This window comes from Aphelocoma coerulescens, chromosome 10, assembly GCF_041296385.1.
Source record: "Aphelocoma coerulescens isolate FSJ_1873_10779 chromosome 10, UR_Acoe_1.0, whole genome shotgun sequence".
Lineage (NCBI taxonomy): Eukaryota > Metazoa > Chordata > Aves > Passeriformes > Corvidae > Aphelocoma > Aphelocoma coerulescens.
Genome location: NC_091024.1, coordinates 12,038,182 through 12,053,622, shown reverse-complemented (window position 1 = coordinate 12,053,622; position 15,441 = coordinate 12,038,182). Strand labels below are relative to the sequence as shown.

At 47.8% G+C, this 15,441-nt stretch overlaps 1 protein-coding gene across 1 annotated transcript in view; it reads left to right on the top strand.

Annotated features, from left to right (window-relative positions):
- Positions 1-12,375, top strand: part of ITGA11 (integrin subunit alpha 11) — a 40,779-nt gene extending 28,404 nt beyond the window's left edge. Inside the window, exons 17-30 of the mRNA XM_069026010.1 lie at positions 378-520; positions 1,491-1,601; positions 1,747-1,832; positions 2,788-2,989; positions 4,971-5,069; positions 6,261-6,337; positions 7,135-7,224; positions 8,381-8,471; positions 8,581-8,694; positions 9,709-9,795; positions 10,259-10,369; positions 10,679-10,774; positions 11,074-11,187; positions 11,418-12,375. Of these exons, the coding sequence (XP_068882111.1) occupies positions 378-520; positions 1,491-1,601; positions 1,747-1,832; positions 2,788-2,989; positions 4,971-5,069; positions 6,261-6,337; positions 7,135-7,224; positions 8,381-8,471; positions 8,581-8,694; positions 9,709-9,795; positions 10,259-10,369; positions 10,679-10,774; positions 11,074-11,187; positions 11,418-11,489 (1,493 nt within the window). The 3' untranslated portion in view covers positions 11,490-12,375. The remainder of the gene's footprint in view (positions 1-377; positions 521-1,490; positions 1,602-1,746; positions 1,833-2,787; positions 2,990-4,970; positions 5,070-6,260; positions 6,338-7,134; positions 7,225-8,380; positions 8,472-8,580; positions 8,695-9,708; positions 9,796-10,258; positions 10,370-10,678; positions 10,775-11,073; positions 11,188-11,417) is intronic.
- Positions 12,376-15,441: the final 3,066 nt, after the last annotated feature.

The window sequence follows — 15,441 nt, the reverse complement described above, 5'->3', positions numbered from 1 at the left end:
CTCTGGGATTCTGTGGTTCTCTGAATCCCTGCTTGGTGCTGGGCTGGGAATCTCCAGCTTCTTTCCAACAGCAGTGCAGGAAGCAAAGGATCTCTATAAATCATCCAGGTGTGCTCCGACACCTCCAGAGAAGCACATGAACGTATGAGAGGCAAAAAATTCCATCTCTGCACAGATTTTCCACAGGGTCTTGAAATAACTCCTTTCTTAAGGTCCTCGTTTGGAGAGGGGAAGCTCTTCCCAGAACGGGCTGTCAGCAGCAGGCTATAACCTGATTTCCCTGGATTCCCCTCAGCAGGGAACGGGCATTGGGGCCACTCTTTGCCCTGGGACTGGCCTGTGCGGCCCCAAGGCCTGAGCTGGGCCTGTCCTCACAGGGCTCAGGTACAACACGACCATCGACGAGCGCCGCTACTCGCCCCGGGCACACCTGGACGACAGCGGGGACAGGACGGCACAGAGCGCACTGGAGCTGCCGGCCGGGCAGGAGCTCTGCCACATCCTCCCCTTCCATGTCCTGGTGAGTGTGGAGCAGGACGAGGCTGCCATGTCCTCCTCGGCCAGCCCCGAGACGCATCCCTTGGTGGCTTCCTGGGCTGGGGATGAGTCTCATCCCGCTGGATTCCTTCCCGCTGGATTCCTTCCCGCCGCTTTGGTGTGGTCAGGGACAGAACTGCCAGCACAGGCGGCTGCTGGGTCCCCAAGCAGTGACATCATCGCAGGCCCAGCTTCCACATGCTCCGTTCCACGGGCCGTGTCCTTGGGCAGGGCGTGCGCTCCCGATCCTGGGCTCAGGCGGCTTTTCCTGCTCCAAAATCAGGAATGCCCATTTTTTCCATGGGGAATCAAGTGTCCCCGTGCCAGTCCCTGGTGGTGTCCCCCTGTGTCCCTCTCTAAGGGACCTTAGAGAGGTCTCTAAGCCAGCAGGACCCCACCCCTGGGTGCAGTGCTGGTGAATCCCTTGCTCGCAGGGAACAGCTGATGCACAAAGCTGGCCAAACCCAAACATTCCCAGGGAATGAGGAGAGCCTTGAGCAGGCCAGGCAGGCCCGAGCTGCCAGACTGGCCCAGCCCCAAGCCCCAGCCTGAACTGCCATGAACTTTTGGGAAATTTGAGGCTGGAGCTGGAGCTCGTGATTTAGCCTAAAAAACATCTCCCTTCAGAGCATCCCTCTGCAAAGCAAAGGAAGAGCTCCTAGGGGCTTCCGGAGGGCAGGGATGGATGGGATATTGGGAAGGAATTTCTGGCTGGGAGTATGCTGAGGCCCGGCACAGGAATTCCCAGAGAAGCTGTGGATCCCTGGAAGTGTCCAAAGCCAGGCTGGACGGGGCTCGGAGCAACCTTGGAGCACAGGGTCTGTTTTGTCCTTACATGCCAGCCCAGGGTGGGGCTGCAGGACAGATCTGTGACCTTTGGGGGACACCCCGAGGTGCTGCCCACCCCAGGCAGCGGCCCTGGGCTCCTCTCCGACGTTTTCCGTGTGCCACAGGACACAGCCGACTACGTGAAGCCGGTGACGTTCTCCATCGACTACGAGCTGGAGCATCCCGAGCACGGCCCGATGCTGGATGATGGGTGGCCCACCTCGCTCAGGGTCTCTGTAGGTAGCAGCTGCCACCTCCCAAAGTGTCACCTTGCAGGTGCCATCTCCCACAGTGTCACCTCCCAGGTGCCACCTCCCAGAGCACCAGGGCAGATTTATCTCCGGGGGAATCGTCACCGAGCTGCTCTCGCTGTCCCCTCAGGTCCCTTTCTGGAACGGCTGCAATGAGGACGAGCACTGTGTCCCTGATCTGGTGCTGGATGCCAGGATTGACGTTCCCAGTGCCATGTGAGTGGGTGACCCAGAGGATCCTCCAAGAGTGTCACCAGCTGGGGGAGGCTCCAAAATCCAGCCCCAATCCATGCTCCGTAAATTCTGTCATCACCGGTCATTCATCCAGCATCACCACAAGGTTCATCCAAGCCCTCCATGAGGTGCTCCTTGGCATTCTGAGCCTCTTCCTCTCCATGTCTGGAATGAATCTGTGTTTTTTCAGGGAATCCACAAACCAACTAATATTTGGTGCCATGGTGATGAGATCCAGGGATACAAATCAGGAAATAACAGGGAATAACTGCAAGGCTGGCATTACCCACCTGGCAATTACGGCCTTGACTCATGGAAATAATTCCACACTGCAGCTCCGTGGTTAAGGAACTATTAAAGGTTATCCCTGAATCCAGAGGAGGCCCTGCAGCTGCTCCGAGGGCTGGAGCCCCTCTGGAGCCAGGCTGGCAGAGCTGGGAATGTTCACCTGGAGAAGAGAAGGCTCCAGGGAGAGCTCAGAGCCCCTTCCAGGGCCTAAAGGCTCCAGGAGAGCTGGAGAGGGACTGGGGACAAGGGCTGGAGGGACAGGACACAGGGAATGGCTTTAAGCCGAAAGAGGGATGGATGGGATATTGGGAAGGAATTGTTCCCTGAGAGGGTGGGGAGGGGCTGGGACAGAATTCCCAGAGCAGCTGTGGCTGCCCCTGGATCCCTGGAAGTGTCCCAGGCCAGGTTGGATGAGGCTTGCAGCCACCTTTGCTAATGGCATGGGATCTGTTTTTTCCCTACATCCCAGCTGTCCCAAGCATTCCCAATAATGTTTGAGAAAGCTTCACACCATTGGCCAAAAATCCCAAAATTATAGACAATGGGAGGAATTCATAATTCCTCTTTCAGCACGGCAGGACAGAGGGAGAGCAGGGATTTCCATGCACTACCCAGGGACGTAAAATCCTGGGAACGCCCCTTCTTGCAGGGAATTCTGCCGGAGGGCGCTGCGGAGGGGGGACTGCTCAGCCTTCAGCCTCTCCTTTGACGCCTCCGTCTTCATCATCGAGAGCAGCAGGAGAAGGGTGGCCGTGGAAGCGACGCTGGAAAACCGCGGCGAGAACGCCTACAGCACCGTCCTCAACATCTCCTTCTCCAGGAACCTCCAGTTCGCCAGCCTGATCCCCAAGGTGAGGCTCCCGGGGGAGATCCAGGCCTTTCCAGAGGAGCTGCTAATCCCAGCCCGATGAGAAAGCTGCAGCCTAAAGCAGAGCCCAAATCTGGCTCCATCCCTCATAAATCAGAGCTGTTTATGGGCTCCGTTTCTAAGCACTTCCAGCTCTTTATTTTGGAAATACAAAAACGTTTAAGAGCCTGAGCGAAGGTCAAACCCAGAGGAAATTATTTCCCTCTATTTTTCTCCTCCAGTCGTTTAAAAATGCTCCCTGCACATGGCCAAGTTCCTGTCAGGAATGAGTTTTTGCAGCTGAGAAATAACTCCTGGAAGTAGGGGCTAATGATGGGAATGTGGCCACAGCTCAGCACTGAGCCGGGCGATGCCACCTCTCCATGGCTTTCTCTGGATGATCCCAGAGTGTCCCATCTGCTCCTGAAAATTTCACCCCCCACACTCACTTGATCTTGGAGCAACTCCTCCCTATTCCCAGTGAGGTTTGGGAATGTGCTGATACTGCTGAGCATTCCCTCACCCTGCCATGACTTCATCCCCGCCCGCAGACCCCATCTCCTTTGTTTTTCTCCGAGCCGTGCCAAGGGAAAACTGTGGGGCTCGTTGCCCACAAAATAAGAAAAATGCGTTTTTTGGAGATTATTCCAAATGAAGTGAGGGGAGCAGGGAAAATCCCCCGGGTGGTGGGGAACAGAAAGCACTGGGCAGCAGTGGCTGCAGGGAATATTTGCATCTGGTCGTGGAAGAGTCACGGATAACGGGCTCCTGGCTGCTGCTCCTTATAAAGGAACGTCCAGAGGGGATGGATATTGGTGTCATACAAATTAAAAGTTGCTGGGGCCCCAAAAAGTCCATAATTTCAGCAGATGAGTGGGAGAAGCTCCAGGCTGTTGCTGCTGGCTGGTGCTGGGATATTCCAGCTCCTGGGTAGGACTTTTCCGGTGGCAGTGGTGCAAACTGAGACTCTTGTGGGGTCTGCCACTGGGATAAAAGCTGGAATAGCTCATGGTGAGGTGGACACCCGCTTACAACCAGGCTATAACCTCTGGTAGGGTTGTGGAGGAGGCAGAGTAGGGTTGGTGTCTCTTCCCATCCCATCCCATCCCATCCCATCCCATCCCATCCCATCCCATCCCATCCCATCCCATCCCATCCCATCCCATCCCATCCCATCCCACCAGGGCTTTGCAATGGGCAGGAGTTTCTCCAGCCTGGCTAGAGAGATGGAAAGTTTTCCAGCAGCCGGAATGTCAGTGTTGAGGTGAAGGAATTCCAGCTTAGCTGGTGGCCATGCAGGATAACGGCCTTCAGTGCTTCCCAAAGACTTCTCATAGCAGAAAAATCAGGAATGCCAGGAATAATCAGGTTAATTCTTTCACTGCAGTTAAATCCATTCACTGCTGTAGATTCAGAAAGAGGATTTAAACCAGGAAGCTGGAAATGGCTTGGTAGAGATGCCCCTTTCCAGGAACATCGGTGAATGCATGGGAAGGGTTCCCAGCTGCAGCGAGCAGGCTGATTGGTTGGATGGTCCATTGGTTGGGTTTTGGTTGTTCGTTGGTCATTGGTTGGTTGGTCATTGGTTGTTGGTTGGTTGGTCATTGGTTGGTTGGTCATTGGTTGGTCATTGGTTGGCCATCGGTTGGTTGGTCGTTGGTTGGTTGGTCATTGGTTGTTGGTTGGTTGGTCACTGGTTGGTCATTGGTTGGTTGGTCATTGGTTGGTCATTGGTTGGTCATTGGCTGGTCATTGGTTGGTTGGTCATTGGTTGGTCATTGGTTGGTCATTGGTTGGTTGGTCATTGGTTGGTCATTGGTTGGTCACTGGTTGGTCATTGGTTGGTTGGTCATTGGCTGGTCATTGGTTGGTTGTCTCCCCAAAGCCAAGGCCCATGTTGAGCCCCTTGGGTGTTTCCTGTTTCCCGAAGAGCCGGCTCCCGGGGCTCATTCCCAGTGTCCTGGACATTCCGTGTCCCGTTTCAGGATGACACAGACATCAACATCGACTGCGCCAGTGACGACAGACACCCCACGCGGAGGGTGTGCAACGTCAGCTACCCCTTCTTCCGCGCCAAGGCCAAGGTAGGACATTCCCAGCTTCCGACTGCTCCTTCACCCGCGGGACATGGACCCTCTGCCCCGGGGGTCACATCTGCCACAGCTGGGTGACGCCGAACAGGATTTTAAATATAAACGTTTGGTTTCTTCCCTTTCGGAGTTTGAAAGGCATCTTAGGGAAGCTGGGATGCTTGTGATCCTGCCCTGGTGCTTGGGAGAGCCCCAAAATCCAACCCAGCTCCTCCAGGTGACAGAATTTGCCTCCAGCCCTTTGGAAAAATTTAGTGTCGGCTTCAAACCACTGATGGGAACTTCCCTGAGCTCGCTCCCTGCAGGATGAGGCTCCTTCCCTGCCTGAGAGGTTTTCCTTTCTCTGAGGTGCCTCTGGATCCTGCTGGAAGCCTGTCCAAACCCCCCTGGGTGGTGGCATCCTCCAAACCGGTGTTCCCAGTATTTGGGATGAGCCCAGATCCAGTTTATCATTTTTATAAGCCATAAACCCTTGGAACACATCAAATTCAGGGATAAGGTGGGGAAGGAAAAATGGGGAGATGCAGCCATTGAGGATCCCCGTGGAATTCCCCCTCCCCACCCCATACTCCCGTGGGAAAAGGGACCAACACCAGCGGGATCCGCAGATAAAATCTCCCCAGCTCCCGTATCCATCTGAAACCTTTCCTGGATAATGATGGATGAGCCTCAGGCAGCAGGCTCGGCTTTAAAGCTCCCAAAAATCCCGGCGGGATGCCTGTGGCTGCACGCGGAGCATGGCTCCCCATGACCTACGGGGGCCGGGAATGCATCCTGGGCCATCAGGTACTGCCGGGCCTGCCAAAACAAAGACCGGCTGGAAATGGAATTTTGGCCCCGGAGCAGCGGGAGCTTTGATATTCCAGTCAGCTGTGGCGGCCCAGACGGTTTGAGGTCACCGCAGATGTGACATTTATCACATTGATCCCATTTTATTGCTGTTGGCTCTCTCCAGCTGCCTCCCCTTCCCACCGATCTGGGGCCTCTGCAGGGATCTGCTTCCAAAGGGAGCCGCCGCTGCTCCGATCGCAGGGAAAAACAATTCCTGCAAATCTCCTCTCTGCCTGGAAAGGCTCTGGTGGGATCGGGAACGGTGTCACCCGCAGGGTCCCGCACGGTCCCTGCTCAGCACTTGGGGTTTTATTCCCACTGATGTTTTTCCCGATGTTTTTCCCTTCTTCTCAGGTCGCTTTCCGCCTTGATTTTGAATTCAGCAAGTCCGTCTTCCTGCAGAGCATGGAGATCTACATGGCTGCCAGCAGGTCTGGGGATGCTTTCTCCCTCTGGAATCACAGAATCATGGAATGGTCCAGGCTGGAAAGGACCTTATGGGCCATCCAGTCCCAGCCCTTTCCCACACCTTCCCCTATCCCAAGCTGTCCAACCTCAGGCACTTCCAGGGATCCAGGGGCAGCCACAGCTTCTCTGGGCACCCTGGGATGCTGCCAGCTTCCCTTGGGATTCCCTCCTCCAGAGCCAGAGGCTTTCCATGGAATAACCCCACGGGGAGCCGGTTGCTGTGGGTTATCCCAGCCCTGCGCTGCCAAACCTGGCTGCTTTTATTTATCTGGGGATTTAGATCCATGATTTTTCCATGCCTGTGGAAGCTGGATCTCCAGCCACTGGTGCTTTCCTATCCATATTCCCACTGCAAAAAATTCCCAGGAAAAATATCTCCTGATAATTTTGCAAAACTCTTCTTACTCCCAATTCCTGCACAGTAGAGATTTCCCACAGGGAAGCGAAGTTTCTTTAATTGATTACTATTTTTAAGGTTTTTTTAATTTTAATTTTTCTAATTTTAATTTTTTTAATTTTAATTTTTTCATTTTTAATCTAAAAAAAAAAAAAAAATTCTAATAATTTCATTCAGGGAGGATTCCCCTGCACCACTTTTAGCTGATGATGCCTCCCTCCGAATCATTTCAGGGAGATTCATAAAAATCCCCGAATAAAACCCTGCTTTGACCAAAAAGCAAAACCAGTCCAGTCTTCCCCCAAAACATTCCCGAGGGGATTTGGCTCCTGCCTGATCCCCCGGGCCCTGCTGCTGTTGCAGTGACAGCGAGGAGAAGGAGAGCACCAAGGAGGACAACTTTGCCCACCTCAACTTCCAGCTGAAGTACGAGGCCGACCTGCTCTTCACCAGGTGAGGTTTGGAATGGGATGCGGCTCCGGGGAGGTCACGGATTAGGGAATATCCCTTGGGAAAAGCAGCCGGGAGCAGCCTTCAAACAGAGCTTTCATTTCATTTCATTCTTGAGAAAGCAGGAGCTGGAGGAACCATAAAATCAGGGAGAGCTTTTGCTAAAATTCCCGAGCTGTGGGGAGCTGGATTCTCCCGATGTTTAAAGGCACAGAGTTATTAAGGAGGTGTGAGGGCAAGTTTTTATGGGAAAAAAAGGGATTTCTTGGAGGTAGTAATGGCCCTAACAGGTGCTCCCAGTGTCTGGGCCGCTGGCCATCCCACAAAAGCATCGGAGCGAAGCTCAGCTGTGGGCTGAGCGTGGAAGCAGCGGGAATTCAAGTCTGGGAGAGCCAGGGATGAAGGCAGAGATGATTCAGGAACGTGCTGATGGGAAAATCAGGGATCCCAAAGCACATTCCCTGGCAGTGCTTGCTGGAATTTTTCGGAGGTTTTTCAGCCCTTGGGTCATTTTCTATTTTTCACTCCGACACTGCGAATAAAACACCTTTAATGTTCGGGATTTACGGGGAGCCAGGGGATTCTCGGGTCAGAACGAAGGGAAAACTCGGAGGGAAAGAAGAGCACAGAAGATATCAAATTTGGGAACTTTGGGGTGCAAAAGGAGGGAGATAATTTTAAAGAATGTGGGGATTTGGGGCCATCGCAGGTGCTCCCGAATGGATTCCCACAGGATATTCCTGGCTCTTTTCCCGCCTTTCCAGCTGCAAAGAAAGGGATTGATTTACCTCCTGTGACATCCAAACCTCAGCTCTGCTTTATTAAAGAGGCGAGAAAAGCCTGCAAAGAAAGGGAAAATTCCACAAAGAAAGGGGAAAATCCTATAAAGAAAGGGGGAAATCCTGCAAGGAAAGGGGGAAATCCTAGAAAGAAAGGGAAAATCCTGCAAAGAAAGGGGAAAATTCTGCAAAGAAAGGGACAATCCTGCAAAGAAAGGGGGAAATCCTGCAAAGAAAGGGAAAATCCTGGAAAGAAAGGGGAAATCCTGGAAAGAAAGGGGAAATCCTATAAAGAAAGGGAAAATCCTGGAAAGAAAGGGAAAATCCTGGAAAGAGAGGGGAAAACCCTACAAACCCTTTTGTCACCCCTTGTCCCACAGGACGTCGAGCCTGGACTATTTCGAGATCCGATCCAACAATTCCCTGGATGGATCCAACCCCATCGGGCCCCCCTTCCACGGCACCTTCACGGTGAGCAGGACTTGGATCCCTGAGGGATTTGCCGGGATTTGGGATCTGCCCTGGGAGCCAGGATCCCCATGCCGTGATCCCGGCACATCCCAGTGCTCTTCCCTGGCAGCTGCAGAACCTGGGATTCTTCCCGGTGCGAGGGGTGACCCTAAAGCTCACCGTGCCCGTGGCCACCCGCGCGGGCAACCGGCTCCTGCTGCCCACGGAATTCCGGGTGGACCAGGTAGGACGGGATTCCGGCCTGGTTTGGGATGGGATTGCAGCCTGGTTCAAGATGGGATTCCAGCATGGTTTGGGATGGGATTCCAGCATGGTTTAGGATGGGATTCTGGCCCAGTTTAGGATGGGATTCCAGCATGGTTTTGTTTAGGATGGGATTCCAGCATGGTTTTGTTTAGGATGGGATTCCAGCATGGTTTGGGATGGGATTCCAGCATGGTTTAGGACAGGATTCCAGCCCAGTTTTGGGTATGGGATGGGATTCTGGCCTGGTTTGGGACGGGTTTCCAGCATGGTTTAGGATGGGATTCCAGCATGGTTTGGATGGATAGATCCCTCCTGCACAGGGATGGGAATGGAGGAATTCCATGGAATGTCCCTCTATCTTTTGGGAACGCTGCTGTGCTCACACCTGGCTCGTGCCTAGAGATCCTTCAGCATTCCCTTGGCTGGGAACATGGAAAACCCCGAGGCCAAAGGGTTTAGTCCAAGGAATTCCCCAGTCCCAACCTCTCTCCAGTGTGCAGTGAATTCCGGAGGGTCTGGGAGGCAGCGGCTGGGCCTGGGACGAACTCCAGGCTCGGGCCTGCACTGTGAGGGCTGGGAGCAGATCCCGGGGCTTCCCAAGCCCATGGAAGGAGCCTGGAATTTTTATGGATGGGATTTTTATGGACAAAGTTTTTATGGATGGGTTTGCCCTCAGTTGGGAATGTTTCTGCTGCAGCTCTGGCAGAGTCCCCGTGTCACCGGTGCCACCCTGGCACACCTGGCTGGAATCTGGGATTGGGCTCCCTGCCAGGCTGAGTTTTGCTGGGAAGAGGCACAAAATTCAGGAATTATTTCAAGTAGGATTCCAGGACTTCCTCCAGCCACATCCCACAGCGAGCCCAGCTCAATCCCAGCCCCAGCAAAGCCTGGGGGATGCTGGGGATCCCCAATTCCATTGGGATGGGAGCACAGGGAAGCGGTCACCACGATCCCTGTGTCCATGCTGGAATTCCATCGGCTTCTCCCACAGGAAAACACAACCTGCAGCATCTGGGGGAACACCACTGACTACCGGAGAACCCCGGCGGAGGAGGACCTGTCCCGCACCCCACACCTGGTACTCACCCCCACGGGGCTGGTCCTGGCTCCAGGATATCCCAAACCAAGGAAAAACCTGGAACAGGGATGGCCCATGGACATGGGAGGGGCAGGTGGATGCTGGAATTTTTAGGGGATTTTGAAGCCCTTCCATCATTTGATTTTTATTTCTCCTCTCAGCCACTGCAAATAAAACCCCATTAATACTCGGGGCTGATGGGGAGCGAGGGGAGCCTCCAGCTCCCAAAGATTGGGATCGTTCTTTTCCAGGGGAAAGCTTGGAGGAAAAGAACAGCACAAAACCCAGCAAGTCTGGGAAGCTTGGGCTGAAAAAGGTTTTAAAAAGTTTTAAAGAACATGGGGATTTGGCCACACAGAAGGACGGGAATGTGGGATTCTCCCCCACTCGGTGTGTGCCAGGGATGGATCCCGGCAGGATTCTCCCTCCTTTTCCACTGATGATCCCACATTTCCCTCTGCAGAACCACAGCAACTCCGACGTGGTTTCCATTGACTGTGACGTGGAATTGGCACCCAACGAGGAGCTGAACTTGCACTTGCGTGGAAATCTGTGGATGAAGTCTCTGAAAGCAGTGAGTGCTCCCACAAAAAACAGGGATTTGGGGGAGAAATCCCCTCCACACCCCGGAAGTGTGGGGATTTTCCCTCCCCCAGGAATGTGGGGGGTGATTTTGTTCCCAAAGCCACTTATCCCACTTGTGGGATTGTGCATCCAGCATCCCACACAGCACCTCAACGTGGATTATCGCATTCCGTAACTAATTAATCCATGCCAATTTAATTAATTTAAAACCTCCTTTCTGCTGTCATTGGGATGGATCCCATTGGGAATGGGGGCTTCTTTTCCATGTGGGATGCTCATCCTGGTCCTCTCCGTGCAGCTGAAGTTCAAGGCACTGAAGCTCACCATGAACGCCGCTCTCCAGCGGCGCTTCCGGAGCCCCTTCATTTTCCGGGAGGAGGATCCCAGCCGCCAGGTGACTGTGGGATTTGGAGCTTTGGGATGCTGCCACACCCTGCCCTGATCCCACTGGGAAAACCCCTGTGGATAGCAGAAGGGCTGGAGTGACTCAGGCTGAGCACCGAGGTCTGGAGAAACGCGGGGCAGCCGTGGCTGGAGCCGAGCTCCAATCCTGGAATCACCGGATTCCGCAGGGAAAACTGAGCCAAATCTTTGGTGCAGCATTCCCAAAGGAAGGGGTGCTCAGCATTCCCGCTGTCCCCTTTTCCCCTCCATCCCTGCCTGGAATCTGCAGTGCTTTTTTCTTTCCTTCAGATCACTTTTGAGATCTCCAAGGCCGAGGAGTCGCAGATTCCCATCTGGATCATCCTGGGAAGCACCTTCGGAGGTCTCCTGCTCCTGGCCCTGCTCGTCCTGGCGCTCTGGAAGGTGAGCAGCCCTTAGGCCACACCTTTTGGGGGAGTTTTGGAGATTCCATGCATGGAGGGACCCTTCGGCTCCATGTCCAGCACCTCACGAGCCCCTCAAAGCCCCCAAAAACTCCTCCAAAATCTCCTTTTCCATATAAATTATATCCAGGGTCAACTCCCAGCTACTCTCCCACTGAAGGCAAGCTCCTGGGATAACAGTAGGGTTTTGTTTCTCTTCCCTCCCCACAGCTCGGGTTTTTCAAGAGCGGGAGCCGCCGGCGAGAGGCGGAGCGGGAGCAGAATTCCCAAGGCATGGAGTGACACTGCTGGGGCCAGGAGCCCCTTCCCAGCTCCGGAGCCCGGGATTCCCGGGATCCCGAGGGATTTGGGGGCTGAGCTTGGCTTTGCAGCGGGATGAGCAAACACCCCTTGTGGGACAGCACCTAAAAGCCATCAAAACCCCCTCAAACCAACGGGAAATTCCCCAAAATCTCCTCCTCGGAGCTTCCAAGTGGGATTCCACGGAGGTGGCAGCAGCGGGGACGAGGGGACACCGATGTGAGGCGTCCCTGATGCGGGGCTGGAAAACTCCTGACAATAATAATAATATCCCAAAAAAACCCCCATGGATTGCTCCCTCCCGTGGTGCAGCCACAGCAAATCCCGGGCTCTGCTGGCCACGGCTCTCAAACTGCCTTCGTTAAGCGGAGTAATTAAGAGGAGGCTTTAATTAGTCTGAATGCACTGAATGAAATTGTTGGGATTTCAAGCACCTTAATGCAAATCTCGGGTGTCCAGCTGTACATAATTATTCCAAAAATAGGAAGGAAAGGAGGGGGGGGAAAAAAAAAAAAAGAAAAATCCTGGGGGGAAAAAAAAAATAAAAATAGTTTTTTAAAAAAATTAATTGATTAATTAAAAGCAGTTTGATGAGTTTCATCCCGGCAGAGCAGTTTGGGGAGCTGGTGGCCAGCGAGGGCCCCCACCTGTATCATACCTGTACATAGCTGGAGCCATGGAAATCATGGGAATCTAAGGGCAGGAATGTGTCCCTGGCATAGCAGAATTATTTATGCTAATATTAATTTTATGGAGGAAAGGGAAGTGGATGTTTCTGGATGCGGGATGAGGTTCGGGAAATACTGTCCTGGTATTTTTTAAGGATTAAAAATATGGTATTTTAAAAATTCCTGGTGTCTGTTCCCTTCTTCCACGGGTACGAGGCGGGGCTGCTCCCATCCCTCTGGGATCAGGGGAGGAGGATGGATCCCAGACTTTTCCCATCCTTTATTTCTGTGGCATGGGCAGCTTTTCCAGGCTGTTTTGAAGGGATGCTCTCAGGTGGGATGAGCAGTCGGATGAAGCCTTTGGGAGCCCCAAACTTGGTATAAAATGTGGGGAAAAACCTCCCAAAAGCAGTTTTCCATCCTCAGCCGGAGTGGGAATTCTGCATGTCCGAGTTTCTGATGGATTGGGAGCTCAGGGGTCCCGCTGGGGTGCAGGGATACCCCGGAGAGCTCAAATCCTGGGATTCCTGTCCTGGCGGATCCCACAGCGTCCCTCCTTCCTTCCCGCATTCCCAGGCTTTGGATCCCTGCACACGGAGGGAAAGAGCTGGAGAGCAGCCAGGAATGGGCAGGATCCTCCGGGAAATCCTAAATATATATGTACATAAAAATATATATTTTTTAATAGATGTGTATTTATATGTAAAAATTATATTTTTAATATATATTATATACATATTATATCTTAAAATATATAAACATATGTATTTATATATATATATAGTTATGTATCTATATATTTTAAATATATAAATGTATATAAATATATCTTATACATAATATATATAAGATATATAGGATATATATTATATACTATATATAATATACTATATATAATAAAATATACATATAATACACATGCATATTATCTACATATTATATATAAATATAAACATATATTCTTATATATTTATATATTATATAATATATAACATGATATAATTATATTCTATATTCTATATTCTATATTCTATATTATATTTTTATATTATATATTATATATTGTATATTGTATATTATATATTATATATTATATATTATATATTATATATTATATATTATATTCTTTATATATTTATATTATTTTATATTTATTTTTAACATATTTTATATATGATATATATAAACATACATTTTTACCAAAATATATATTCATATTTATATACATGATTATATATATATGAATATATATTTTAAGAGATACATTATCTTTATATTTTATATATATTTCTTCATATTTTATGCATATTTACACACATATATATTTATTTTTATATGTACATGCACACATGACTATCTATAATATATAATAAATATATATATGACCGTTTATGTATCTATTATCTGTAATATATTTATTTATTTATATTTTTTTAAATATCTATAAATATATTTATTTAAATTATACACCTATTTCTTTATATTATCTATAGGAAATATTTAATATATATAATATTTAATATAGATACTACTACGGTGTGCAACATAGAGAACAAAATACCCCATACTGTATGTATATATATAGAATATCTATAAAAACACATAAATAGACAAATATGAGTATATGTACACATATATAGGTGAGAAATAGACTACTAATTATATCTTTATATATATTAGATATAAAACTATATGTATGTACATCCATATATATCAACATATATACACACAGAGGTATATTTATGTGCTCTATAGAATATATTCTATATATATTACACAGAGTATATTACAGATACAGTATATTGAGAGATATGTATAGATATATAGATATAGAGATATAGATATAGATATAGATATAGAGATACAGGGATATAGAGATACAGGGATATAGAGATATAGAGATATGGAGATATAGAGATATATAGAGAGATAGATATAGATATAGATATATAGATATAGATATAGATATATAGATATAGATATAGATATATAGAGATAGAGATATAGAGATATAGAGATATAGAGATATAGAGATAGATATAGATATAGATATAGATATATAGAGATATAGATATAGAGATATAGAGATATAGAGATATAGAGAGAGATAGATATAGATATAGATATATAGATATAGATATAGATATATAGAGATATAGATATAGAGATATAGAGATATAGAGATATAGAGAGAGATAGATATAGATATAGATATATAGATATAGATATAGATATATAGAGATATAGATATAGAGATATAGAGATATAGAGATATAGAGAGAGATAGATATAGATATAGATATATAGATATAGATATAGATATATAGAGATATAGATATAGAGATATAGAGATATAGAGATATAGAGAGAGATATAGATATAGATATAGATATAGAGATATAGAGATACAGATATAGAGATATAGAGATATAGAGATATAGAGATATAGAGATATAGAGATATAGAGAGAGATAGATATAGATATAGAGATATAGAGATAGAGATAGAGAGATAGAGAGATAGATATAGATATAGATACAGAGATATAGAGATATATAGAGATATAGAGATATAGAGATAGATATCGATATATAGACCTATACATAGAGCATACAGTTCTATATGTGCTATCTTGTGTGCATATATATAGACATATAGAGTATATAGAGCACAGAGTTCTGTATGTGCTATCTCATGTGCATATATATAGATATATAGATATACAGAGTATACTGTTCAATATATGCTATCTCGTGCATATATATAGATATTTAGAGTATATAGTCCTATATATACCATCTCGTGTGCATATATATAAATATATAGAGTATATAGAGTTCTATATATAACTTGTGTATATATATGTTTATGTACCATATAAACGTACATATATATTTTTTGTACTATATATTGTATATAAAAATATATGCATATACATCCATATATATAAACATATACACACAGAGGTATATTTATGTGCTGTATATAACATATTCTATATATTATACCGAGTACGTTATATAGTATATAGAGAGATAAAGATGTATAGATATAGATAGCTATAGCTATAGCTATAGATATATAGATACAGATATATAGCGATATAGACATAGTGTATATAGGACTATATACTCTATATACTCTGTATATATATCTATATCTCTATCTCGTGTACATATATAGAGATATACAGGTATATAGAGCATATAGTTCTATATATAACTGGTGTATATATATGTTTATGTACGCTACAAATGTATATTTTG